This window comes from Malania oleifera, chromosome 12 (genome assembly GCF_029873635.1).
Source record: "Malania oleifera isolate guangnan ecotype guangnan chromosome 12, ASM2987363v1, whole genome shotgun sequence".
NCBI lineage: Eukaryota > Viridiplantae > Streptophyta > Magnoliopsida > Santalales > Ximeniaceae > Malania > Malania oleifera.
This window is the reverse complement of record NC_080428.1, coordinates 5226983-5254380: the sequence shown is the minus strand read 5'-3', so window position 1 is coordinate 5254380 and position 27398 is coordinate 5226983. Positions and strand designations below refer to the sequence as shown.

General features: G+C 35.2%; 1 protein-coding gene and 1 non-coding gene across 14 annotated transcripts in view; one reads left to right on the top strand and one right to left on the bottom strand.

Annotated features, from left to right (window-relative positions):
• LOC131143780 (uncharacterized) overlaps positions 1-17289 on the top strand; it is a 48527-nt gene extending 31238 nt beyond the window's left edge. The window contains exons 4-7 of one of the 13 annotated variants that reach the window (XR_009133672.1): positions 2532-2605; positions 7836-7991; positions 15770-15849; positions 17031-17058. Coding sequence is in view for 11 of the 13 variants with exons in the window: in XM_058092109.1 (XP_057948092.1) it covers positions 2532-2605; positions 7836-7991; positions 9058-9132; positions 17031-17154 (429 nt within the window). In the remaining 2 variants the exon portion in view is untranslated. Of the gene's footprint in view, positions 1-2531; positions 2606-7835; positions 7992-9057; positions 9133-15769; positions 15850-16737 lie in introns of all 13 variants that reach the window. The other 12 variants (XR_009133673.1, XM_058092113.1, XM_058092110.1 and 9 more) reach the window with 12 other exon arrangements.
• An 8153-nt stretch (positions 17290-25442) lies between these two features.
• Positions 25443-25515, bottom strand: TRNAR-CCG (transfer RNA arginine (anticodon CCG)). The gene has a single exon. It is a non-coding gene; the product is annotated as a tRNA-Arg (tRNA).
• Between the last annotated feature and the right edge of the window lie 1883 nt (positions 25516-27398).

Below are 27398 nucleotides of genomic sequence, written 5' to 3'. Positions count from 1 at the left end.
TAACCTATTATAACTAGTTTTTCGTATAACTAATTGTAACTAACCTATTATAACTAGTCTACTCCTAGGAATAGACATTCCATGAACCAAACATAGGGTAGCAATCTTAAGTTCATAATAACTTTCCACAAATTAACGTCAATAGATTGCTATAAATTTACATCTGTGCTTTCTAGTATGTGTAGTTTGTGTCTGAAAACAGGGGAGGTTGATTGGTCGACCGACCTTTGGCAGATCTACTCTAAATGTACACTCAGGTACGGGAGCAACTGCACTGATACTAGACAAGTGCTCACCAGCTGCACTCAGGGTGTGGGGTTGAATTGGGTGTTCTGTAAAATTTGAATTTTTAGAATTTAATCAAAAGTAACATGTGGAAGCGAGAAAAAAGAATCATCCAAAGACAAATTTATAGTGGTTTGGTCCTTTGAACCTACGTCCACTCCCAAGAAAACTCATGGATATTCTACTATACCAAACAACTTACAATCATACACATTGACACATAGACACACAGTCCAAACTACAATGGGTGTACAAACCCAAACTTGCTATCAAAGCCACAATTTGGCTGTCAAAATCTTAACTTCTGAACGACATCAATGATCCAGTCACAAACACTAAAAGGATATATCGTTGGAATTACAATCAGCAAGACATATATTTGAGGCTTTTTGTGGAATCAACTCAAAAAAGAGAACTCATTTGTACTCAGTTGACTAGTGAAAGATTTTATCTTTCAGGCCTATTGAGATTGAGAAGAATAAAAGTATAACAAAGTTCTTTCAAGCTCGAAGTTCTTCTCCAATCACATGAATAAGCCTTCACAAATAGATCACTATATTTTTGCTCTTTGAGCAAAGAAGGCTTAGCACACATGAATTTTTTTTCTTTAGCTCGTTGAAGTGTAACAAGGTTAATAAAATTTTATGTGCTGTGCTTTGTACCTTGTGTTTCCAGCAGAAGGGAAATTTATAGGCCTTGCTCTCACATTTCTTTCTTGTGTGGAACTTACAGAGTCTGCAAGACAATATGCTAACAAAATAATTCAAGTTCAATCAAGCAATTAATCAATTAATCTTGAAATATAATTTCTAATTTATCCAAGTGGGAGATGGGGAGTCAACATAAACAAAAGAATACAATAAGCATATGGTGAACTTTAGAGACGAGTAAATTGGCTAATGTACTTAGTAATAGGATACAATTTTAAAATTTCAAACCCTCTTACCTAAAAATAAGGAAAGATAAAATCTTCCTTTTAAAGTGATAAGGTAAGTTTAGCAAATAATCTAAGAGATTATATGTGAAATTGTCCAATAAAAATTAAGATATCTTTGAAGATTGATTTAAAGAATTTCCAAAATATTTTCCAATAGTTTGACTTTCAAGACAAGATAGTTCGAATTAGAATATGTGAAATTAATAATAAGAAAATATCAATGTTTTAAAAGGCAAAGGCGTAAGGCGAGGTGTTTTAACCCTCTGAGGCATAATCCTTTTGAGAATTTATTTTTTAAGATAGTTAAATAAATTATATATATTTAAAATAAAGTAAAAATTAAGATTAAGAAAATCACAAATATAATATAAAAAAGAAAACTAGATGTACTTCACAAAATACTTGTTGGCCATTCACAAATTGCTAACTTGAATACATGACGAGATAGCTATACCATTACAAAGTTCAAACTATTTTCACAACATAAGATACGAGTCCAGTTATTTTGGAAAGGTTGAGGTTTAAGAGTTTCAGAAATAAACTCATATTATGACATTCCTTTTGTACAAACATGTTAAAATTTTCTAACCAATTCTAACTTGAGAATCACACACCCAAAATGCGTAAGCCTCAACTAAAAAGGTGCAAAAGGCGTGCTTTTTGTAAAAATGCGTAAGCCATTTGGGAATTTGGTATTTTAGATTGAGCCTCAATGCGTTTTAACCTTGCCTTGAGGTGAGCCTCGATTGAACCTTTTAAAACACTGGAAAATATCAATCTAGCTGTAAATGAAAAAACTACTTCATAATATTTAATGCAAAGACATAAATATAGTACATAATAGTATATAACAAACTGTCCAACAGGCTGTATGCATCCTGTCATGCATGAAACTCTCCATGAGTCATCTTATGGTCATTTCATGACCTGAGATTATTATCGTGCACTTTCTTCGCATTTTAAGCAATACAATCAATATAATCCAAGTATGCAAGTTCATAACAAATAGAATATTTACTCATGTTTTTTAAATCATTAAAATATATTAATATGAAATATATTGAGGCTTTAATAAACCATACAAGCACATGTACGCACAATATTTCAATATTATCTATGATCACCACAGCTGCGCATGACACTTGCTTTATTTGTTGATTTATTACTGCATGACCTAGTTTAGTTTTCTGTTCACTCAATTGTCCTTGTCATGCATATTGCATCAAACACAATTTTGATCCTGTAATCCATCATCTATATTTATGAGGAAGCATAGAATTATGTAATTTTGAGTTTTAAATTTCTACAGAAAGAACTTGTGAAGCTTTTTGACATTTGTCACAGTAGAATGGAGGAAGTTCTTCCAAAGGGCGCCCCAGTGAGGTAATCATTGCAACTCAGTACTTGCTCATTGCTGCTGCTCAATTTTCTTGCTTTCTTGTCAGCAGGAATCAATAATACCTTCAGTGCTGGTGATTTGAACGCATTTTTTTTCAGTTACCCCTTTTGTTAAAGCGGATACTTATGCACTTTTTACTTCTATTTTTCCTTTTCCCAACTTGAACCATCATAATTTCTGTTTCTCTTTTGGATGAGATGACCATATTAATTTACTTGAAAATAGAATTTGCAGTTCTTTACTGTGTTATTTTATTGATGAAACTCTTTTGGGAATATCTTCTTACTCTAGTCTTTAGGCTTGCCTCAGGACTCCAGTTTAGGAAATTATGACTTACTGTATTTGAAGATGATAGAATGCATGCACATCCTATGCCTGCATTGTGTCTGAGGTTTGTCTCGGGTTTGCACATTACTGATAGGGCCAATCAAGCAGGCCAAGTATGGACAAGCTTGGTTCAAACTCAGTCCAAATAAGAAAAGCTCAAACTCTACCTCAGCTTATTGTTCTTGAATGAGTTTGAGTCGAGTTCCAGCAATTCACAAAACTAAAATATATGTGTGTATGTGTACACACACACACACACACACACATATATATATATATATATATTTATGTATAAATGCAGATATTAAATTTTATATAGTAAGAAGAGAAAATTCGAATTAAGATATTAACTACATTATTAATTGTCAAGTTTTATTTGTTTTAAATTAATATTAATAAACATGTTGTGGGGGTAAGGCTGCAAATGTGGAGGCAAGGCTACATACAAATAATCCTAATAAATAGAAAATAGTTTACGCTGTTCAAATGCAGACTGAAGCTCAGCCCATACTTTTGTTCAGGTCCAGATTTTTGTCCAAACTCACAAATTTTCAGCCTGTACTGACTGATCAGCACAGTTGACAGTCCTAGTCACATTATTGAAAGCAAGGAAGATTTGAATGCACGGAGGTTTGAAAATTATGTTTCTAATTAAATAGTCCATTTAGAATAAGTATAATTTATAAATTTGAAGGAAAAAAATTAAGAAATATAAAAATACGAAACTGAAAAATGAAGTCCTAGAAAATAGATAGTTGACTACATATGCAAACCCTAGTTTACAAATTAAACAGACTCTCCAATCAAAAGCTGTAGAATTGAGAAACAATATCAAGTTAGATCCCGTTGTTCAACTGATAAAGGCTGCCCATGGAGAATTTTAGGCACTTAAATTCTAGCGGTAGATTTAGATATTAGAGTTTTCATTTTAATTTGGGAACTGTAGATGTTATAGGAGTTTTAGTTAAGTTATGATTAGTTTTGGTGTTTTAGTCTTTTTAGGATTTTTTTTTTTTGTAATTCATAAATTTTCTCTTTAATGTAATTATGTAAAGTGTAAGTATTATATTTGTGTAATGGAAGAGTTCAGTTTTGTTGTAACTTGAGTCCAAACTTCTTCTTCAGCATGAGCTATTTTACTTTTCTAATTTTTATTGTATTTTTGTTTTATTTAGGTACTTTACTAATTTAGGAAGCTTGATTCTAGGGACTTGGGTATTATTATTTAGGAAACTATTATTTTAGTTTTTTTAAGTTTCTTTGCTTATCTCACAAGCATTCTATGCCAATAAATAGCCCCTTATTTATTAGTTTTAGGGGGTTTGTAATTGAGAATTAAAGTTGTTGGGCAGTAAGTCCTGCGTCAAGTGGCATTGGACCAAACCAATTTGTACCAATTCAATTAATCCAGTATAAAAGTGAACCGGGTCAGTCAAATTGGACCTAGACCCATCCAAACTGTTTGGGGAGGAAAAGAAAAAATGATGCTTGAATTGGCCTTGGAAAAGTTGGGTTCTAGGATGAGCAAGGTTGATTCTATGGTTCACACCCTTATATCGGTCCTTGAGCCTAAGCATTGTGACATAGAAGAAAGACCGAGATACTAGGGGGAAAACTCACGTTCAATCAAGAATTCAAATTCATCAATAACTGCTCACAACATGGCTTTCACACACTATTTATAAGAAAATCTCTTCACATGAAATTACATAAAAACCCCTAAAACTACATTGCGTTACAAACATAACCCTACTTTGCACAAATATTACAAACGACCCCCAAATACACATAATCCTCTACTAATTAATACTAAACACACATAATAAACTACTAACTTAACCCAACAATTATCAATCCAATTCTTCTTAAGTAGTTTCCAACTTGGATCTTCCCAAGGTCTTGCTTCTTGTCCTACATCAACTCTCCCCTAGTTAGAAAAAATTTGGCCTTGAATTTTGTGATGTTGGAGGATCAAAAGGGAGAAGCAAATTTGGACTTTTCAAAAGCCAACACTTGAAGGAGGCAAGAAATCATGTTCCATTGGCTGCACCATAGACTTGACTTGAGAATTAGCATCAATGAACTCATGAGGGATGACAAACTCTATATTAGGAATGTTTGAAGGACTTTGGATGTCGTCAAACATTTTCATTGCCTTGCTTGTAATGTCTTCAATTTGAGTAACTTTGACATGATCACTAACCTCAGATTCTTTGTCCTGGTTGGTTGGTAGAGCAGGCTTCAAAATGATTTTCTTCCCAAACATATGTGTCCGCATGTCCTTGAGTTGCACCCAAATCATCCAACCAAGGAAAACCAATTAGTACATGGCCAATCTTCATAGGTTGGATATCACACCAAACATTAGCCAAATATTCACCCATTTGGATGGGAACCAAACATCTTTCATAAACATATACCCAAGACATCTTATAAGGCTCCAAGTGAGGTTCGGATGAAGCTGTATTCGAGTGACTCCATTTATGTAAACCACATTCATTGGAATCTTCCATCAATAATGATTTTGCAAACCTTTTATCCGCATTTGAGAAAGGTGTTGAAGAGCTTGAAATTGTGCCCAAGGTATGATAAGGCATTCCTCAGTCCTATAATTTGTTACTGTGTTTCTTCTGGAACAACACTAGGGCTCCAATGGGTTGAATAAACCCTTCTTCTAGTAACTCATTTAATTGCCTTTGAAGTTTTGTTAGTTTAGGCAGTGCCATATGATAGGGAGCTTGGGCAGGAAGTTTTACCCCATGCAAAAGTTCAACCTCATGATCTATTTGTCATCGAGACAGTAGTACCTTGGGTGGTTGGTCGGGTATCACATCTTTGAACTCTTCAAGGATTTCCTTGATACCAATGGAACATAACCCAGATTCTTCATTACTGGGGTCTATTGGTAACACAAAAAATGAGGGTTCCCTATGCAACCCTTTCTTGATTTGAAGGGCTGAGAGAAACTTATTTTAATTTATAGCACTATGGGCTACTAGTACAATACAGAGTGTGTATCCTCCATCATTAGGAGACAGTTTGTAGTGTGTAGCCAATGCTTTAGAATTCATTGCCTTAAGCTTTCTTAAATCCTTGTTAACCTGCAATTTCATTTGTAGAGCTACAATGTTAGCAATGAAGTTGTGAATGATGCTTGTGTCAATAATTGTATTGGTATTCTTTCCTTTCAAAACCACATCAACATACATTAGCCTCATCTTGTGATTTTCTGACACCAGCCTAACGTTCAAGGGCCCCTAAAAATCTTAAGGCCCCCATCATATCCTGCTTTTCCTTTGTGTCCTCTTTTGTGGTTTCTGCTCCATCTCTTAGGGCCTTCAAAGCATTTAAGGCCTACTGTTCAAGAAATTCTGCTACCGTGTGAGGTCCTTTGCAAAGAAAATTAGGAAATGGGCGGTTGATTCTCCCTAGTCACTGTATACCCGCTCCTTGAGTGCCTAGATGAGAAGGGTCTCTTGTCTCTTCCAAATCTAGCAATCCTTCTGTCCCCTCCTCCGCTTGGAGGCTTGTTTGTCTTGTTGGGTCTCTACTTATGGGAGGAAGAGGGGTTTTTCCTCTTCAAATGACTTTCAGAGTACTCATCTAGACGTTCCATGGTAGCAAGAGTTGAGGGAAGGTTATAGACTCCTTGTCTTCGCAGCTCATATTTAGGCCACGTCTTAAGTTCCCGTAAAAGGTGAAACAATCTATTAGATTCTGTCATGTCTTTGATATCAAGCATCAAGACTTGAAATTCTCAAATTTGTTCCCAGATCAAGCCCGTATGATCATACACTTGGCAATGAGCCATATACTCGACATTTTCTAGATAGAATTGTATGTTTAGGGTTTCTTTTAATTTTTCCTAAGTGTTGATGGTGCAATGATTGTTCAAGATATCTTCACATTTGGTCCTCCACCACAACTTTGCATCATCCATAAGGAATATCGTTGCATGTGCCACTTTTTCCTCCTCCAGTTTGACTCAAGAGCACTTGAAATAGTTCCAAGTCAATGATGAAGTTGTCCAATTCCTTGGCGTAAAGAGGACAATGTTTCTCGATCACACATTGATTTCATCAAGAAAACACTGGTTCCTGTTCATCTACCATGGGTACAGATGCATATTGTATTGCTCATAGCCTAAATTACGTTGCTGATTTCACCAAGAAAAATGTGCTTCTGTATCAACCATGGTCTTAAATTTTGAAAAAATTGTTGAAATCAAAATAGCAGTCAATTTCCATCTTAAATAATTTTTGTTGGAATTTCGACGAATTGTTTGAAATTCATTGAAATTTAGAAATTTTAGCAAAACTTGTCAAAATTTTAACTAGAGAATGAAATTTCCTCGGAATGCAAATGAGAGATTTATGAGCGGAGTGAAATTTCTTTCTTGTTTTATTTTATTTTTTTATTCAAACAAAAGATTATTACGAGGGCTTTTGAAATTATATGAAAAAATAAACTTACAAAATCTTGTCTAACCATTCATGTCTAAATTATCATTATTTGTATAATAAATAATATTTAAATGATTTATGAATTTCATATGTATTAGCGGAATATATTTAATGCACATTATCTTACAAATATGTTTGATACACATATTATATTACAATTACATATTATATCACAACTTTTCCACCTCATGCACGATATAGATGTATTTAACTTGTAATATATTAGTCTTAGAACTTATATTGTTATGTCTATTAACCATTTCTAAAGTTCATAAAAGAAATTCCATGCTTTACTATTAATTTCTATTATTTTTTCAAATTGAAATCGAAATTTCTATACTTTTGGAGCTTTGAAATTTGAGTCGAAAGCAAAATTTAAGACCTTGATATCAGCCTATAGTTTCACATAATGGATATTTTTTAGGCTTGTTGCTTTCAACTTGGGCTATCTTCCGGGGGGTGATAAAGCAATAACTACAATGTCAGGAACTACACTGCAAGCCCTGGAGGCTGCAACAAGAATACTGGTACCTGGAGGACTTATCAGCATAGTGGTCTATGTGGGGCATTCCACTGGAAGGTAATATCTCAGTTTGTTGGTTTATTGTTTTGTGATTGGTATGTTTCTCATGCAGCCTTGCAATCTCTGGTTCATTATGGACTTCATCACCAGAAGGAATTAAGCCCTTCTGTAATAATCATGTAGGTTAAGATCTAGTTTTTGACTTCTTGGAATAACCTGTTCTTAATCAATAGCATATTCCTTGCACATGAATCATAAGAATTTATGCTTTCATACATTCTTAAGGAAATGAATGAGTGCTGGGCTTTGAAAGGGGTATACAAGTCCATTAAATTTGGATATATGTGAATGTGTTTATAACCATGGTCTTAAATTTCCGCATAATTATCAAAATTTCCATTAAAATTTCTGCTTTCCACCACCATCAAAATTAAAATGACAATCAATTTTCATATGATAAAATTTCTGTTGAAACTTCTGCAAGTCATTTGTTATTTACTGAAATCTTGAAATTTCAAGTTTTCAGCAAAAAATTATCTATGGAAAAAAATTTCCTTGAAACTAAAATTATGGATTCGAAAGTGAAATTGGAAATTTTATCATGGTAAATCTTTTTTTATTGAAAAATAAATATTATTACGAGAAGGATATGAATGATAGCTTTCAGACTTTTGAAAATTTAGGCAATGTTGAATTTAGATATTAGCTAATACATTTTATATGACCTTTTATGTCTAAATTAGCTATATTTGCGTAGTGACTAAAATTTAACTGATTCATGAAAATCTTATATATCATTGGAGAATATGGTTATTAATTTATTATATTATGGATACTGCACTTTATATACCACATACCTGTCATTGATGTATTTTGTTTACAATATTTTAGTTCTTAATCTTGCATTAATATGTTTATTAACAATTTCTGAAGTTTCAGAAAGCAGTTCCATGCTTTATGATAGATTTCCATTGTTTTTTGAAATCGAAATTGACATGGAAATTTCCCTACTTTTGAAGCATTGAAACTATAGTCAAAATAAAAAATAAAATCCTTACATTTAATTTCATTATATTGTACATATGCTTATCATTTTATCCATAATTAATGTATGAGAATGCAGAAAAATCCTGGGGCGAAAGTGTTCCAGAGATAGCTGGTCAATTTATGGTTGGAGCCCTCCGCTATCAACATGTGTGTGAGTGGTTACATTTATAAATTAATAGAAATTTAAAATTCCATAATCTTAAAATAAGAACGGACGCTTTTGTACTTCCAAACAAGAGTTGGAGGCAAGAGAATTTCGTTTATGCATCAACGAGTCCTAGGCATAGCAATTTTATTGAAAAGTGAAGATGACATGGTTGATTTGTGGTTTACTTGCCAACTGTTGATGAATATGCCCTCATATTGCCGCCTTTAAAAGTCCGTGCTTGGGGATCTTTTGGGGGTCTCGGAACAATTTAGTGGTGGTTTTCAAGTCCAGTAAATTTAGCACATGATGGAAGGCTGATGTCCAGTAAATTTAGCACATGATGGAAGGCTGATGTCTAACTTTAGTCCTCGCATAAAATCCCATGTTGGTGAAATTGTTTTTGGGCAATGGAAAGACATATTCAAGGGTATGGACTTAAAAATCCCTTCTTGTATTGGATATAGTTCTCGTTGGAACCATCCTTGAGTGAATACTGTGCTCAGACAGATTGGATTTTACTCCTGACAGAAATGATACACATGAAATTGTGAAACTGAAACAAGTTAGATCCTTCTGTTCAGCTAATGCCTCATTTGGTAAGAAATGTGGGGTTTGGGGTTTACTAAGCCCAGGGAACAATTTGTAATTGGAAAGATATCATTGGAAATTTGTCCTCTATGAGACATCCCAGTGATTGGGCTTGAATATCCATATTGGAGGTCTTAGGTTCGAACCTCGGGAAGGAGTGGGGAGGGACTTGGGATGGGCATGAGCTGCCTCCTTAGGCCCACCTATTGGGCCTCCCAACAGACCAAAAAGAAAAAGAATGTCTTTGGAAATTCAGGAAATTATTGTGAAGTTAAATTTGGTGCTATTATAAAAATCCTTTCAGCATCAGTCATTGCAAACATGGGCTTGGTGCATGAATACCATCTTCATGTGGTTTCTTCCATGGTCCAAGTTTGTTCTATCCTAGTTGTTCTTCATATCCATATATTGTGCTTCATTGATGGTTGCTTGAATTTGGTCATTGACGGTATTTTGGCATGGTTGGTCAAAAAATATCAAACCGATTTGTTGTGACTTTGAAAAATTTATTATTTTAATTCATAGTGATACAGATTATATGTGATGGAAGTCGCCACTTAGGCTGCTTATCGGGTGTGCATACATTTGGGAAATTAGAATGCATGCATTCAACTTTTTTTTTTGGGTGTGTATTACCTACAGTACTTGGTAGTTGTCCCGTGAACAGACAGCTACTATTGTGAATCTTTTAGATTATTGCTTTACCTAAAAACTTAGGCTATTAGGTTGTGGGTCAACAATGTATATCAAGTTTAACATTCCCCTGCACGTGCAGCCTGACAGCTTGTGGAGAGATAAATACACGATAGATAACACCCATTATAGAGAATATAATAATTTTTTTTAAACACCACATAATAAATGCAGGCAACGAGACTAGAACCCAAGACCTCTTGGTAATCTGCTCTGATACCATGTTAGATTACTACTTTTCCTTAAAGCTTATAGGTTGTGGGTGAACAATGTACATCAAACTTAACAGAATCAAATCTGAATTTATCCCTTTCTTTCTACACCATATGTACAACACTCCTTCCCTCTCTCCATCTTTCTCTATTCTCTCCCATCTCCCTGCTTTACTGCATCACTTTGGCATCAGAGCCCTTCAATTCACTTCTACAGCCTTCTGTTGCTGCTATCAATCTTATGTAATAGAGCACTCATAGACCGTAACACCTGGTTGGCTGGTTGTCTTTGGGGTATAAAGTAAGATAAGAAGGTCTGTCATTAAACTTGATTTAATGTTTAGATGTTTAGAAAATTAGTAAAATTCTTTAGTTCCAAGTTTCTTACTTCCAATTAAAAAAACCAACATAAATAAATAAATTGATAAAAAAAAAAAAAGAAAGAAAGAAGTTGTCCCTTTTCATGTAATATCTGCGGTCAATTGTTTGTTTGCATGTTTGTTTACAGCACTAGCCACTAGTTTGTTGAATAATGTTGGACCATAACAAATCATGCGCATTAAGTTCATTACCGCTAGTGTTTATGCATTGTGGTAATTTTAGAATTCATATTACTTTTAGTAAAGTATAGTCTGTATCACTCATTCAGCTCTAATTTATTGCACTTTTCATAGCCACAAGGAAGACCATTGAGCACAGCTGCCCTCATGGCCCCGTTGAGCCTCCAGAGTTAGACACTTAAATTTTGTTTGTTTGTTTGTTTAGACATTCTATTAGACCATGTAAACCAAAAATGAGCAAATCAATTAAAGACCTAGACCAGTTGCTTAGGCAACCTAATGGATATCCATATTCTGTAGGGTATCCTAAGGTATTCTTCTCCCTCTTGGAGTTTCTGTAGTGCCCAACAAGATGAGTTAGACTCCGAGACTGCCTTGTAGACTTGTCTCCATTCCTTGGCTTCAAGTCAATCTGCAGTCTAGGTTTGAAGACTGGGTTTGAAGAGAGTAGTTTTATGAGATTGAACGTGAGTACTAGCATAATCATAGGCATCCTCCACTCATGTGTAGGCATGATTTGGAGGAGGAGATATCACTGGGAGAGTCATGGCCGATGTGCACACATATAATGGAAAATTGGATCCTAGTACTTTATTTAGACTGAATAGAGGAGATGAAGACTATTTTGATTGATACAGCCAGAGGGGTAAGGAAAAAGTACTTTTTGCCAAAATAAAGTAGTTGGATCAACAAGGAAATATTGGAAAAAATGTGCAACAGAACATTCAATGGTTAGGGAGCCCCCAATCACTAAATGGAAGACCCTTTCCTCCTATAGGAACAAGCTATTTAAACAACTTTTGAACCATAAACAAACCTGAACTATGACTAGTTACATGGACTGTTTTGAGAAGCTTATGTTTTGTTGTGTTGTGGAGGATAAATGTTAAGAGTCATGAGGTTTGTCGATGGTCTTAAAGAGGCAATTAGGAGAGAGGTTCAATTTTATTCTCTTGATATTGTTGAGGGTGCCTACGAAAAAGCTTTTGCCATTGAGAAGTACCTAGAGTCTACTTCTTGAGGACATTCACGTGAGTGAGTTATGACAGACTAGGACTTGAACATAGTCTAGACATGTGCGACAATCTAGGATCATTTTCAAGTCTGCTTATGAGCAAAGTGTCACTTGGTCTATAATGTTTCACTTGTCCTAATGTGTCTTTCATCGATCCCTTGGTTTGTAGTTCTTCGGTCCTATGTCACCATTGTCATGCTAGAGGTCATGTTGTTGCATGAAGTACGCAATGATCCTTAGCTTCAGAGTGTGAACTAGACTAACCAGTTGACCTATAGTAGAGTGAGGATTAGATTTCTTGATGCCATTGAGTATTCTGGAAATGAGGGCAAGAGATAATGAATTCAAGATTGATGACACTGATGTTGATGTTGTGTGATGTGCTTCTTTTTTTTCTTTTCCCCAATACTCTATGATCACTATCTTCCACATTTTCATTAGATGTGGAGATAATGAATTCAAGATTAATGACACTGATGTTGATGTTGTGTGACGTGCATTTTTTTTTTCCAATACTCTATGATCACTATCTTCCATATTTTCATTAGATGTGATGATAGGTGTTGTAAGTTGGTCATTGTTAGTGTATTAGTATGAATTTTGTGTAAGGTTTCTTCCCTTAAAGCAGATCCACCCCCACCTGCTCTTTCAGATAGTGTCGAATGATATGATTTCTTTACAAATGACACAGGGATGTTTAGTGTTCATCCATTTAGGAGACTGTATGGATGGTGTACTATGACATGCTACCTCTAGATGTAGCCTGTTTCCTTTTAGGGTGTCTTTAGTGATATGATTTGAACCTAACCATGGTAGGGGTAACTCCTCTTTATTTAGGTACATGGAAAGAACATAATTCTTAACCTTGCCAAGTCCACATCCAAGGGCTCTAGGGGCACTATGTCAGCCCCATAGTCCTAGTTAGTAAAGGAAAATCCATCTCCTAAACTGTAGGATTTGAAAGAGACTTTAAAAAGGGAGTGTGCTTGTTAGCTGTTAAGGAGACCCCTTTTGGAGGTCAGTCATTCTGCTTGTGAGTTATCTCTTACTATAGGATATTTGTTGACTGAGTTTTTAGATGTTGTCTCAGATGAGCTCTCTTGTGATTTGCCTGCCATGATTCAGCTTGCATAGATTTGGTCCTTGGATCTTAATTAACTGATCATCCTACTTAGATTGATTCCTGAGGAGGGTGATAACTTGAATAGACACGCAGGAGAGCTTTTAGAAAGGTGTTATGCGAGGCATAACTTTTAAGTCTTTTGCTTTGTGTGGGGGAGTACAAAAAATTACGAAAAACATCGGACCAAATCAAACCATTTTACATTTAGGTTTAGTTTTCAGTTTCTGTTTCCAATTTTATAAAAAATTGATTTTTGGTAAACAAAGACTCATAAAATTGTTTCTTAAAATATTTTTGTGGTCATTTATTCTTGCTGTCATAATTTATTGTAATTTTTATTTTTGTTATTATGTTGGATTTTTATTCATTATAAATTTAATAATTTTATTTTCAATAGGAGATGTTTCGTTAATAGATGTAGGAGAGGATGTAATAAAAGAAGGGTGGGGTGGGGTAGGGCTTTATAGTGAAAGGAAGGCTTCCCCACTTTGCTTCTTGTTGATGTGGGACAAATGAGGGATCCTTTCCTCCTGCCCAGTGCTCACTGTACTGGCTGCTGCTGTATGCTGCTGCACCATGCTGTTGCTGGTTGCTCTTTGCTGCCTGCTGCTGGTGGGAGCAAGGCTCTTTGTCCGACATCAACCAAGAGGAAGAAGGGGGGAGCCTTCCCCATCTTGTAAAAGCCCACCGCACCCTATTGTACTCATGCTTTCATGTGCTTCAGCCAAGCAACTGTTGATGGTATATGGGCTATGCATTAGCCCGGGTACGACTTTATCTTTTAGCTCCTAGTTCAACTAAAACAATTGTGCTAAAAATTTATAATGTGTTTAAACTTCTGAAATCCAAATCAAACCATGCAGTTGGGTTTTTATTTAAACGTCGATTTTCAATTCTGTCCCTTTCTATGAATTTTTAAAAGTCAAGAACTTGTTTGATCATCAGTTTTGGACAGAGCTGAACCAAATTGAACCAGTTACACCCCTCATCCCTTAGTTATTTCTTTTGACCCCTGAGAAAGATGGATCTTGGAGGATGTGCATAGAATCCATAGATAGGAAAGTGATAAACAAGATACCATGAAGTATAGGTTTCCATTAGAGTTAAGGACATGCTTGATATGTTAGATGGCTGTGGTTGGTATTCTAAAATTAATCTGCACAGTGGATACCCCTAGATTAGAGTGGCTGATCATCACCTGTGGATTTTATAATGCTCCAGTACCTTTATAAGGCTTATTAATTATGTCTTGCAACAATTCAATAGAAAGCTCCTAGTGGTCTATTTTGATGATATCCTAGTATATTGTTGGATTAGGTAGGAGTACATGCTCATGAGGTTGTTACATTGAGTGAAGTTCAATTATATGCTAACCTCAAGAAGTTATTTTTCTACGACATTGTGCATTCTTTCTTGGTTTTGGCTTTTCTGTGCAAGGTATAGCTGATGCTGATAAGACTAGAAAAATTAGGGAGTGGCCCAAGTCTAGGATTATTTATTAAATTTGTAGCTTTCAAGAATTAACTATTTTGTGCTGGAAATTCATGAGGGGTTTTGGCTCTATTATGACTCCCATCAGACTTTTCAGTTAACCCTTTAGCTTTCCAAGAGATGAAGCCAAAAATAATTGAAGTTGCTTTAGTAGTCTTCAAAGTTACTTGTGATGTCTGTGGGGTAGGCATAGGTGAGATAAGGTAGTTGATGGCCTCAATAAGGTTGTAGTAATTCTAAATGTTAGTGTCATGGTCATAATATTTGAACACTTAGAAGGATGAGTACTTTTCTTGTCTGTATTTCAACCACATTTATCAGGAAGTGAAGAGGGTTTGTAGACTAAAACATCCATTACTGTTATCTTTTCAGGGATAGTAGGTTTTGCATTCCCCAGTTCTTCCAGGGATTTCCTTGTTTGAAAATTTTTTGCTGCGGGTTACTTATTCATTTAGGTAGAGATATGGATATTGTCATAGTTGAGGATAGGTTTTATTGGCTTTCTTTGAAGAGAGATCTGGCTAGGATAGTCTCCTAGTGCCATACTTGTTAGCTTGCCAAGTCTAGGAAACAATGTACCAGTACCTCTTCCTCTGCCACACATGCCTTAGGGAGACGAGTATAGATTTTGTTCTTGGGGTTTCAAAAACAGCCCAAGGACATGATTGTATCTTTGTTTTAGTTCATTGGTTCTTCAAAATGGTTCATTTCACCCCATGTAGTAACATGTCATCTGATGCCTTGCATGTCACTAAGTTGTTCTCCAGGGAGGTTGTCAAACTTCAGGATTTGTCAAGTTTTATATTGTTTGAGAGGGACATCAATTTTTTAGTTGCTTTTGGAAGATGCCGTGGAAGATGTGCGAGAGTGATTTGATGTTTTCTCTGCTTTTCATCCCCAAACTAATGGTGAGGCTAACATTTTTAATCAAATTTTTATGATGTTGTTGGATGTGTAGTGGGTGAAAATAGGGCAATTGGGACTTGGTGCTGCCTACTGTTGAGTTCGCTTAGAACCACTCTATGAATAGGTCCACAGGTATGAGTTCTTTTGTGCTAGTATTCAGCTAAAATCCCTGTATAGTGTATACCATTGAAATTGTTCCTTCACTGATAGATGCCAATATTTGTAAGCCTACAGAATCTTTTTTATTTTGTCACATCAATGAGTTGCATGCTGAGGTTATGTCTAAACTTTGCATGAGTAATATGGACCATAAACTTGCTGCTGATGTCACTATTATTAGAAGCGTGCAATTCCTGATTGGAATTGTATGATTTGTGCTAATGCTGAGCCCAATCAAGTCAAATAACATGCCGCACTTGCAAGACCCTGAATATATCTATTCACATATGAATGTGATAGTATCATGGTTCACATTAGACTAGAAAACTACACCAAAAAAATTACCTTTTAAAGTCTCCATCCTTGTGCCAGTGGCCCAATTTCCATCCTTAGAAAACTTGGACTTTGTCCATATTGGCTTGATTTGCTGTGTCATATGGGCGTTAGTCCTGTTTTCAATGTAGAAGACTTGATATCTTATCAAGGCACCTGCCTGCCTCATGCCTTGTCTTCTAGTGCTCTTGCAGGTGCGGCCTGCTTTAGATGCTACATGTATTGATGATTTTTGGGAGGGTTCTAGGTGTTGAAAGAGTGGTATTTGCAATCAGCTCTCCGAATTCGAGTTCCTTCCTTTTGAGTCGGGGAGTATGATAGGGAATCACCATCACCATTTTGGCACCTATCTGGCATACAAATTTTTTATTTAGATTTAGGAAATTAGGATGCTGTATTAAACATGATTTGTTGAGCTAACTCTTTTTTTTTTCAATAATGTGCAAATACTGGGTAGTTGTTGTGTAAACTGGCAGTTGCAATTATGAACCCAATCTGAATTTTCCCTCTCTTCTTTCTACTCCCTAGGCATTCTTCTTATTCTTCCCTGCTGCCCAGATTAATATGCCTAAGAAATGCGTTTGAGGCTGTGCTTGCAAAGCTTACAGTTAAGCTATTTGTTGGTTCTTTCTGTCCATTCTAGAAAAATAAAAACCAAGGCAAAAGCAAAAACAGATGATGCACGAGGCTGTAAAAGGAGAGTCCATTCACCCTTTCTTCTCAATTTAATATTGTTTATTTTTAGTTATTACTGATGCAGTTGTTATCATTTTCAAATTTCATTTTCAATGAGATTTTGTCTTCTGCTCCTGACCATCCAGGGAGGAATTTGAGGCTGTTGAAGGTTTTGCTTCTGGATTATCTGTTGAGAATTGGAGTTGCTGCAAGTTCCAAGCGTTGAACCGTCCATTGGCTCCTATGCCTATTTTCTTATTCAAGAGATGATCTGTAATTCTATTTTTCAGACGCCATTGGCTGTTATGTAATCAATCGTAGACGGGGTGTTCGTTGGATTCAATTTCCTCATAACGAGTCTCGTAAAAAAAAAAATGGGGAATATTTATGTTTCCTGTTTTTCCATTTAGAAGTTTAAAAATTCCCTTTGTACAACCAAGGGGCAGAATCATTTTCAAAAATTATGGCAGCAAAAGTCTAAATGAAGATTTAAAATTAGGAACAAAAATTAAGAAGCAAAAATCTGTAATCTGCTTATTTAATATTTTTTGAAACTAAAACATGTTAAAACTTGGTTGAACAAACAATGAGGCACGGAGCTCTTTAGCTATAGAAGCTTACAAAAAGACAATTATTTTGTAACGTTTTAAAAATTTTAGTGGCCCTTTTAGAAGTTTGAATAATTCTACAGATTTGATTCTTCATAAAAAAAAAAAATGGGATTTTTGAAATATTAAGGGTGGTTTATGAGATTCTAAAAATTTTAGGAGACGTTTGTGTAAAAGCCTTAAAGAATGTTTAATGATTTTTTTCTTAAAAAATATAATTAAAATGAAAAATAATAAAAAATATAAAGTGAAAAATATTATAGCTAAAAATAAAAATTTACAATTATTTTAATTATCATATTTCAAAGACCTGCATCCCCACAAGTCTTATTCTACATGATAATGGAAAAATAGAAAAATAAAATAAAAATAAATGACTTGTTATTAATTTCAATTTTAATTAAAATTATGCATAAATTAAATAACTTAAATCTATGAAATTAATTAAGGGTATTATAGTATTATAAACTCCACCTGTGATGCACTTAATGTCCTAATCTTTTCGCACACAATCGATTCCAAGTTCAGGTAAAGGAGGAGGGTTGTGTTAGGTAACTAATAGTCAGCGTAAAATTTGTTAGATTACTGTGATATGAATCCTTATAGAATATTTTGTTGGAGTATCCTTTACGAGCAATGCGTTGCATTTGTACCACTCAGGTGTAGCGAAAAGTGAGTGTCGACACCTCAATTTTAACTAAGTCACCCCAAGGAAACTCAATGAAACAGAAATTGACTTTGAGCCCCGAATGACCTCGAGTTTTGGAATTAAGACCCTAACCCTTTTGTCGAGTCCTTCTAATTTCAATCGAGTCTCTAAAAATAAAAAATAAAAATGGTTTAAAATTGAGTCTTGTAAATATTCAGTCCAAATCTTAGGGTTTAGGCCATTTGTTAGGATCTGTTTATGGTAATTTTAATTAACTCTTTTTTAGTTGCAAAATTAATCTTGGTTGTATAGAATCCCTTGGTTCCAAAATTAATTCCCCCTTTTAGGTATTAAGGTTTGAGTCTTGGGAACCCGAAGGTTGAGTCCGTCTAGTTAGAGTGTCTCTAATTTAGCTGATTTCAAAACCATTTTTCCTTTTGATAAATTTAGATTTTAGTTACAAACCCAGAAATTAGTTCAAAGACCTCGTAATGAATTGAATGAGTTTCTTTGATTCCTAAGTCAGTATTCTTCATAATAAATTTAGGTCCCATCCTTAAGTATTAATTTTATTGTCAAAATCCCAAGGTTCAGTTAATTGAATCTTTTAAGTTCCCATTCGAAGCCTTAACCTATTTGGAAATTAGGTCTTAATTTTAGAATAGGTCCCATTTGGTTATTAAAAGTCATGTTTACTGTTTTGTTGGGGTCAACTCTGAAGTCAAAATCGTTGTTCAATTCTGAAGTCAAAATCAATATGCATCACAACTGGTATTTAATGACTGAGAAATGTTACATTTGGATGAGCACACAGCAAACAAAAGAGGAAAGTAACATACACAAGTTACTGAGCACAAACAATGGCTGCAAAAAAAAAAAAAAAAAAAACAACCTACCCTGCTAGCCATCTGGAAGCATCACTCAAAGCCCTCCCATTGCCTCCTTGCACTATTCCAGTCACCTGCGCACGGAGGATAAAAAGGACGAAATCAGTTAATAGAAGGGAAGATAAATGCAAAAATAAAATGAAATAAGAGATACTGAGTCTTCCTATCCCAATTTGCCACTTGGAGATAACCCCAAAAGCCTGCAAGTCCCCTGCTGCCACCTGGGTTTTCCAATCCACCTGCGCGGGAAAGAAAGAAATGATAGAGTTAGTCAGCAACAAATCAAAAAGAAAATCATAATAAGAGATATTCCCTGACAGTTTGTTAGTAGGGAATTTTGTGGAATAATCCACGCGGGAGGAAGAATTGGGGCCAGAATCATCCCAAAGCCTCCCTATAAATAGGAAGGCTCCCACCACTGTAGGGGGGATCCCTGGTAGAGAGCATAGCAACACCTTGCAAGGATTAAAAGTAAGAATTAGAGAAGAGAAGTCCTGCAGAATTGGAGAGAGATCTAGAATACAGAGAGGTTCTGCAGGAATCAGAAGAGTAAAAAAAAACTTGAGAAAGAGAAGCTCTGCTCAATTGAGGGCCTCTAGGAGGGTGAGGTTTGCAAATTGAGAGCCAGGAGCTCTGCAGAACTGGAGCAATAGGGAAACAGAGCAGCGAAGAGGCCAACTCCATAAGACTCCATATACACTCAAGACCCTCTAAAAAGACACAGGAGGGGTGTAACGCCCCGAACCCTTAAACCAGGTCCGGTGCGTTATACCTTATTAAATTCTGAAAATCCATAAATTAATACCATGTACGCAGCGGAAAACATAATCATGATCCTCAATCATACCAATACACCAGAGTTTACTATTTCTATCCATAATCCATAATAACCATTCATCACCTATAATCATATATATACATATATTTTCAAAAATAATCAGTATTCACAAACACCAGTATGTTCCTTAACCATTCATATCTCAGAAGATTTTAAAACATAAAATGTAAAATATAACTTATATACATTCCAAAATATCATCAAATGTTTATACCCTTTTCTCTTTCTATAATCCCAAAAATGCTATCAACCTCGAGCTTCTTTAAGCTCATTTATGTGGTGGTCCTAAAAAGGATAAATTTGTAATTGGGTGAGACACATTTCAGTAAGGAAAGAAACAATATATATTAAAACAACGTGTAACCAACATGAGATTTATAATCCACATATTAATATCATTGGCAAACTATTAACATAAATTCTAAAATCATTTCATGTTCCTAATCAAACACATGCAAGACATTTTACCCACGAGATTACCTAAGGATAAGGGTGATTACCCACCCATACAAGTAGCACCCATCTGCTCTGATACTTTAGGCAACCCAAAGGTCACAACTGAAGTATACCAGAGCACTCACCTTACTTAGTAAACCCTCAGGTGATAAATTAATCTCGTACTCACGCAATTCATCCAAAGGTATACTAGTGAAGGCCCCAAGGATAGGGAAGTCTACCCGCCCATACAAGTAAGTTCCCTCTGCCCTAACATGTTATGCAGTCTACTACCACATCTGATACTATTAGTGCACTCGCCTTTCTCAGCAAGCCCTCAGGCAAAGTGTTTTTCCCGCCCAAACGTAACGTGTTCTACTAGCATAGATACTGATAACATCATAATACATTATTTTGTCTGTTATTTCAGTAATTCACATACGTTCATGTTCTCATCTTTAACATTGCATAGCATTTCACTTTTCGTAACCTTTCACATTTTACATTGTTCACATTTCACATTTTATACTCATTTCATTTACATTTCCATTTCATTTCATTCATTCGTATTACAGCTCCTTTTAGCTGTATATCAGTTAGTCCACATAAAAATGCCCTAAAATCTGCTAATACAGCTTCTTTTAGCTGTCATCAATTAGTCTACAGCTCTTTTTAGCTGTCATTGTATACATGGTTTCATTAACAAACACAAGCAGCATATTCATATCACATTTTTATCCTCAGTGCATTCCTTACATAACCTGCATCTCATACGTATAACATGTATTTGTATAAAATTTATATTTACTCATGTCACACAATTTATTAGTAAAATTCATACATTCTTTGTAAAATGGGTCGATCAACTTTTAATGTTCATATACTGAAAATATATCTTTCATTTCTTACATAGTTATCCTAAAAATATTATTCACTTTCTTTGGTTCATTTTCACATATACATCACTAAATAAGCAGCCCTAAGTTGAGAAAACACAATTTACATGATTGACATTTTATACCCACATGAAAACTCATATACATATAATAACATAGTCCATTTTTATTTAATTTATAAAAACCTGATTTAATATATAAAATTTCCCCTTACCTAAATCCTTGAACTACACCGATAGGAATCTCACACAGATGCCCACGGCGCTCACTCGGATACTAGTTCAGAAACCCTAGTTCAATTAAATCAACCATAAATAAAATACTATTTTAATATTTCCAAGGCCCTTAAATTCCAAATAAATAATTATACCCTCAAATATAACCAATTTACTTAATTCCCCAAATCTCACTCTTGCTTTGTAGTGGGGTGTAGAAAACCTAAATTGAAAATTTACTCCAACCAAAATGACGATGATCGCGACTAGGACCCCATGGTAGTACCCGATCATTGATTTGGTTGAAAATTTAAGGAGAAATTGAGTAAATTAAAAAAAGTTATCTTACCCTAAGAATGGTACCTACACCGCTCCCACAACAAATCTGTTCCAGTAGAAATGTCGGTGGTAGAGTTAGGAATCTAACAATACCTTCCGTTTTCCGATCGGCGCTCGTTAGGCTGATGAAATAGAAAAAAGAGATAGAAGAAAGACGAAGGAGAAAAACAGAAAGTGACGTGAGAGAAGCTCCTACCAACGGAAATCTAAATTGAAGATTTCAATTGGAAATCTTCACAAATTGCTTTATGCAATCCTACCTATATATATTATTATAATAACTTTATATATATATATATATATATATATATATATATATATATATATATATATAAAACTCGACAATTTTCAAATCTTTTTCTTTAAGAATCGAGGCATGGGAGTTCTTTGCAATTTCAAACAGTTTTGAGTAATTTTCACATTCCTTTTCCAAAACATCATTCTCCTTGATTATTTTGTTTAGCAATTTAGATACACGAATATATTCATATTGCAATTCTTTAAAAGTAGGCATGCTATCAAAATCACAATCGTCATCAAAATAATATGAAGATAAGGAACAACAAAATAATACCTCATCATCCTGTGCCATCAAGCACAAGTTAGCAATCTCAGAGTCGCTGCAATATGAATCTGAATCACTGTTGTTTTGACTATCCCATGAGGTACCTGCTTTCATGACTTTCTTCTTTTTCTTAGACTCCTTTTTCAGCAATGGGCAATCAGGTTTGAAATGTTTGACTTTGTTGCAATTGGAGCACGTGTGAGCGTTTGATTTTTATTTTCTTTTAGTAGACTCTCCCTTCTCAGATACTAAATCTCTAAACTTTATGTATGGCCTACTGTTCTTCCTGAAGAACCTGCTGAACTTCCTAGTGAGCATAACCATGTCATCTCCAAATTCAGGTTCACTGCACTCACTAGATGTATTAGTGGACGTTTTTAATGCAGTCACTTTTCTCATTCTATTGTACTCATTTAGTCTCTCATTAATAGTTAACTCATAGGTGATAAGTGAACCTATCAATTCATCTAGTGACATAGTCTTAAGGTCTCTACCCTTAGATATGGTCGTAGCTTTTGCTTCCCAAATAAGAGGAAAACCCCTAAGGACTTTCCTAATAATCTCATACGTAGGATAAGTCTTGCCTAATGCATGCAATGAATTAATCATGTGTGTGAATCTAGTGTACATACTCTATATGGACTCACCAGTGTTCATCCTAAATGCTTAATACTCACTGGTTTAACATATCAATTCTACTATCTTTTACATCTCTAGTACCCTCATAGGTAACCTCTAACTTATCCCATATTTCTTTAGCAGAAGAACATGTCATAACTCTATTAAATTCATTAACATCAAGACCACAATATAGATTATTCATGGCAGTAGCATTTATACTAAGAGCTTTCATATCATCATCAGTATATTCCTCTTCAGTCTTAGAAACTCTAGTTTCACCTTCAGTTTTCATAGGAACATAGGTTCCCTTAGAGACAACTCTCCACACCTTCCAATCAATATTCTGAAGATAGATGTGCATCCTCTGTTTTCAGAAGGTGTAATTGACACCACTGAAAATCGGAGGATGTGTGAAAGAGGGTCCCTCGGGGAAAGGGGTTACAGTGTTATGAGCCATCTAGATCTTTTTCAAAATAACTATTAAGTCTAAGCTACTAGGCTCTGATACCAATTGTTAGTTTTACTGTAATCCCAAGAGGGGGGGTGAATTGGTATTTTAAAAATTAATCCCCTAAGTCAATCAACTAGCAACAGTATTGCACAAGCCTAAGGTCAATCTAGTACGAATAATATAAATCAATTTATATATTCGACAGAAATTAAACTTCACAAGTAAATTAATTAAGTATGCACAATAAAGTAGTAAAGAGAGATAACACCAGATATGTTATCGAAGTTCGACAAACTGCCTACGTCCCTACCGTAGCTCACAAGCACAAGGATTACACTAAGGCTCACTTAACAGGTGGAGCGGCACCTAAATACAACTAGGTCAATTAACACAAGGTTAACCTCAACCTTTATAACCAATCCTTTCGGGCTGGATTACCGCCCCCTCAGGCCACGCCTGGAATACAACAAAATCACAATACAATTTGCGTACAAATATTATGTTTCTCAATCAAGCATATTTGCACCAGTAATAATCAAAGCACATCAGTAATGTAAGAACAATAAGCTCAATGGTGTATGTGTGCAATCAACACTCAAGAAATGTTTATCTCAAATTTAAGCACAAGAGGTATATTTACAAGCTAATCTTTGAAATTATGTATAGATATAAATCTCAATCACAGTTTAGGATTTCAAAGATTTGTACCAAGAATAATCAGAATATCTCAAAAATAGTTTCTCAATATCAAGGCACAAAGAGATATTCAAAAATGGGCTTATAAAAATATTTTTGCACACATAAAAATACAAGCACAATGTATCTTGCAATAATAATGCAAAGACCCACTTAGCTATAAGGTTTTCCCACACACAGATTTATTAAATAAAATCAGTGGAAAAACCTAACTAAACCCTCAATTCGAAAAACAAATATGCAATAAACCAACGAGGGTTTTTAGCATACTAGAACAATTAATAAACACTCACAAGGCTTGATTTCTTAAAAGAATGGTAGTATATGAGTGTACAAGGTTAGTATGAAGAAATAGGGCTTAGGAAATTTTAGAAGATTTTTTACTTAAGATTAATGTGCTAATTGTCTACTAATCAGAGCAAATAAGCCCATATATATAGACTTGCCCAATTTTATAACTGTTGGGAATACATAAGGTATTATTAAATTTGTTTTAAAATGTTTAGGAAAATTAACCCTGTTTGACCCCTCTTAATCGCGGTAAAAAATTGTGCAACCCGAGACTTTCAGTCGCCTGACCTGTGGTTCAGTTGCCCGAATAGACACATGAGAAAAAGTACGTTTTTGAAGTTCGGATGCTCGTGAAAGAGGACGGTTTGCTGAACCTAGGCAATTTTCCAAAAGTCCGTGATTTGGTCGCTCGGTATCAAGTTTGGTTTACCGAACTTGAGCATTCGGTAGCCCAAGGCAGTTTTGAACTTGAAAGTTCGGGCTGTCGAGTTGGTGAAACGTCAGAGTTCGGTTGACCGAGCATTGTGAAGTCTTTTTTGGTTCGATCACCCGAAGTCAGGTCAACTATTTGACCTTTCAACAGTTCGATCGACCGAGGTGTTTTGAACACCAAGGGTTGGTCACCCGAAGCCTATTCTTTTTAGCCCTTTAAGTCCCGTTTTAATTCAATTAATTCTCCTGATATTATATGTGATTTTGGAGACAATTTTACGTGTAAGCACAAGGGTTGAGCTTATTGATTCCTACATGCATGATATGTATTCATTATTACACACATTTCCTATATTACTATTACAAATCCAAAATGAAAATAATATAAATTTCAACAAATGAATCTTTTGGATCTTTATTCTTCAATTCTTCATATACCATCATATAATTTAGGGATAAATTGATACAACTAAATTATATGTATATAATTAAGAAAACAGCATTATGCGGATAGGAGCAGGTTGCGTGGTTAAAACGGAATTTTTGTCTGAAAGCATCACCAATACTCTGGGTTAGCAGTTAGGGTAACGTTCAGCTGCCAATTTTATTCCCCAAAAGTAAATCTAAATCTAAAACGATCGCGATGGGACTCGAACCCACAATCTCCCGCTCCGGAGGCGAGCGCCTTATCCATTAGGCCACGCGATCAGGATGCTCTCTGGGCTCTCCTATTCTTATTTGTGGAGATTCCGGATTGAAGCCTCCTTGAGAGAATTCTTCCCATTTCTTGGGAGGAGAGAGACACTCTTAGAGGCTTAGGAATTGGAGGAGAGGTTTTGGGGGGATGGGGTGCAACTATCCTTACCCTAAAAAAAATAATGAAGTCTCATACTTTATTTGCTTGGTTGTCCTTTATGATACACTAATAAAAATATGAAGTTTGAATTAATAATTTATTTTTTCCTTGGCTTAAGAAAAAGAGAAATGGAGAAATTTAGTTTGCAAGACTAATCTAAAATTTTTATTTACAAAAATTCTTTTAGAAAGCATAGAACTAAATTGGGACTTGCAAACTTGAACTAGTGGGATATTAAAAAATAATTAATGCAAAGCATTCATTGTTTACATGGTTATATGTCATAACAATAAGTATTAGTTCAAAAATTACTTTTTGACGCTTAAGTTAGTAAAATATTACAAGGATTTAGGTTATGTAGAGTAGGGGTGAGCAAACAGTCGGTTTGGCTAAATTTGGTTAATTAACCGAATTAATCGAAATTTTTGATTAAAAAATACTGTCGAACCGACCGAACCGTTGAACCTCACCTCACCAAACCCGACCAAATTTCTTTTTCGGGTAATTCAGTTAACCGAATTTAACTGAAATTTACAATGTGGACCAAGGGGAGGCAGGTGCATAATCAAAATCAAAGTAGTCCTAAACATTGACAGAATTCTTGTCTTCTGAACTGATGGGTTCTTTCATTTGGGACCCAAAATTCGAATTGAGCTCGTTAAATTGCATGCACAGCTAGAGCGAAGAAGGCTTCAGGACCCCGCCGGTGGACGAAGATCTCATGTCTAGGAATTGTTTGGGTGCGGCGACAGAGGAACCATTGTTGAGCATTGTGTTTTCTTTGTCGTAGGAAACAACATTCTGTTTCATCTTGTTGGGTTTTCCCTCCTTGTGGGGCCCATCAATTGGAAAGTGTTTTTTTTTTTTAATGGTTGTTGGCTTCTCAAGGAAGCAGTACTCACCTTTAGCAAAAAGGTCTCACACGCAGTGGCGGCCCCTTCATCTCCTTTTTTCTTTATTTCCATTTTTCCTACTTGCTGCCATTCCACTCTCTGATTTTCCAATACAAGCTCCCTCCGCATGCAGCCAGCATCAGCGCCAGTCGTCCTCTCCATTTTCTACAACAGCTCCACCGGTCACTCCTGCAACTCAAGCTGTTTATTATTAATAACATATTGGTATTTTGCTGGATGTGTTAATTTGGTTGGTTCTTTTAGGAGTTTTATTCTGAATATTTGGTGAAGCTTTTTCATCTTACTACATTTATTTATACACTCTTGTGTAATTGTAAGGCTTATGCCTTTTGTATCCACTTTGTACAATATATTTGGTGATAGTGGATTTGGACTGCCATGCCCCGTGGACGTACCTCAACATTTGAGGAAACCACGTTAAATTTCTTGTGTTTTTATTTATTTATTATTATTTATCATTTGCATTACTCCATTGATTTGCTTGTGGGAATTTGTTCGTATATATAAATTTTTTTCCCAACAAGTGGTATCATAATATTTTTCATCTCATTCAAATGTTCGGTAATAAGACCACCATCTTAATTTTTCGAATTCACCAATTTTCGAAGAAAGATTTTGGGTGCCACTATTGTTATAAAAAGGGGCATATGAAGCGGAAGTGTAAAAAATTGAAATTCAAGGAGCAAAACAAAAAGAAAAATTTTGAGAAAAAGCATAAAGACACAACTTCAGTTGCATCTGATGGTGATCTCATGGTTGTTTGTGATGAAAGCTGCATTAATTTGACAAATCCAGATACTGATTGGGTTATTGATTCTGGT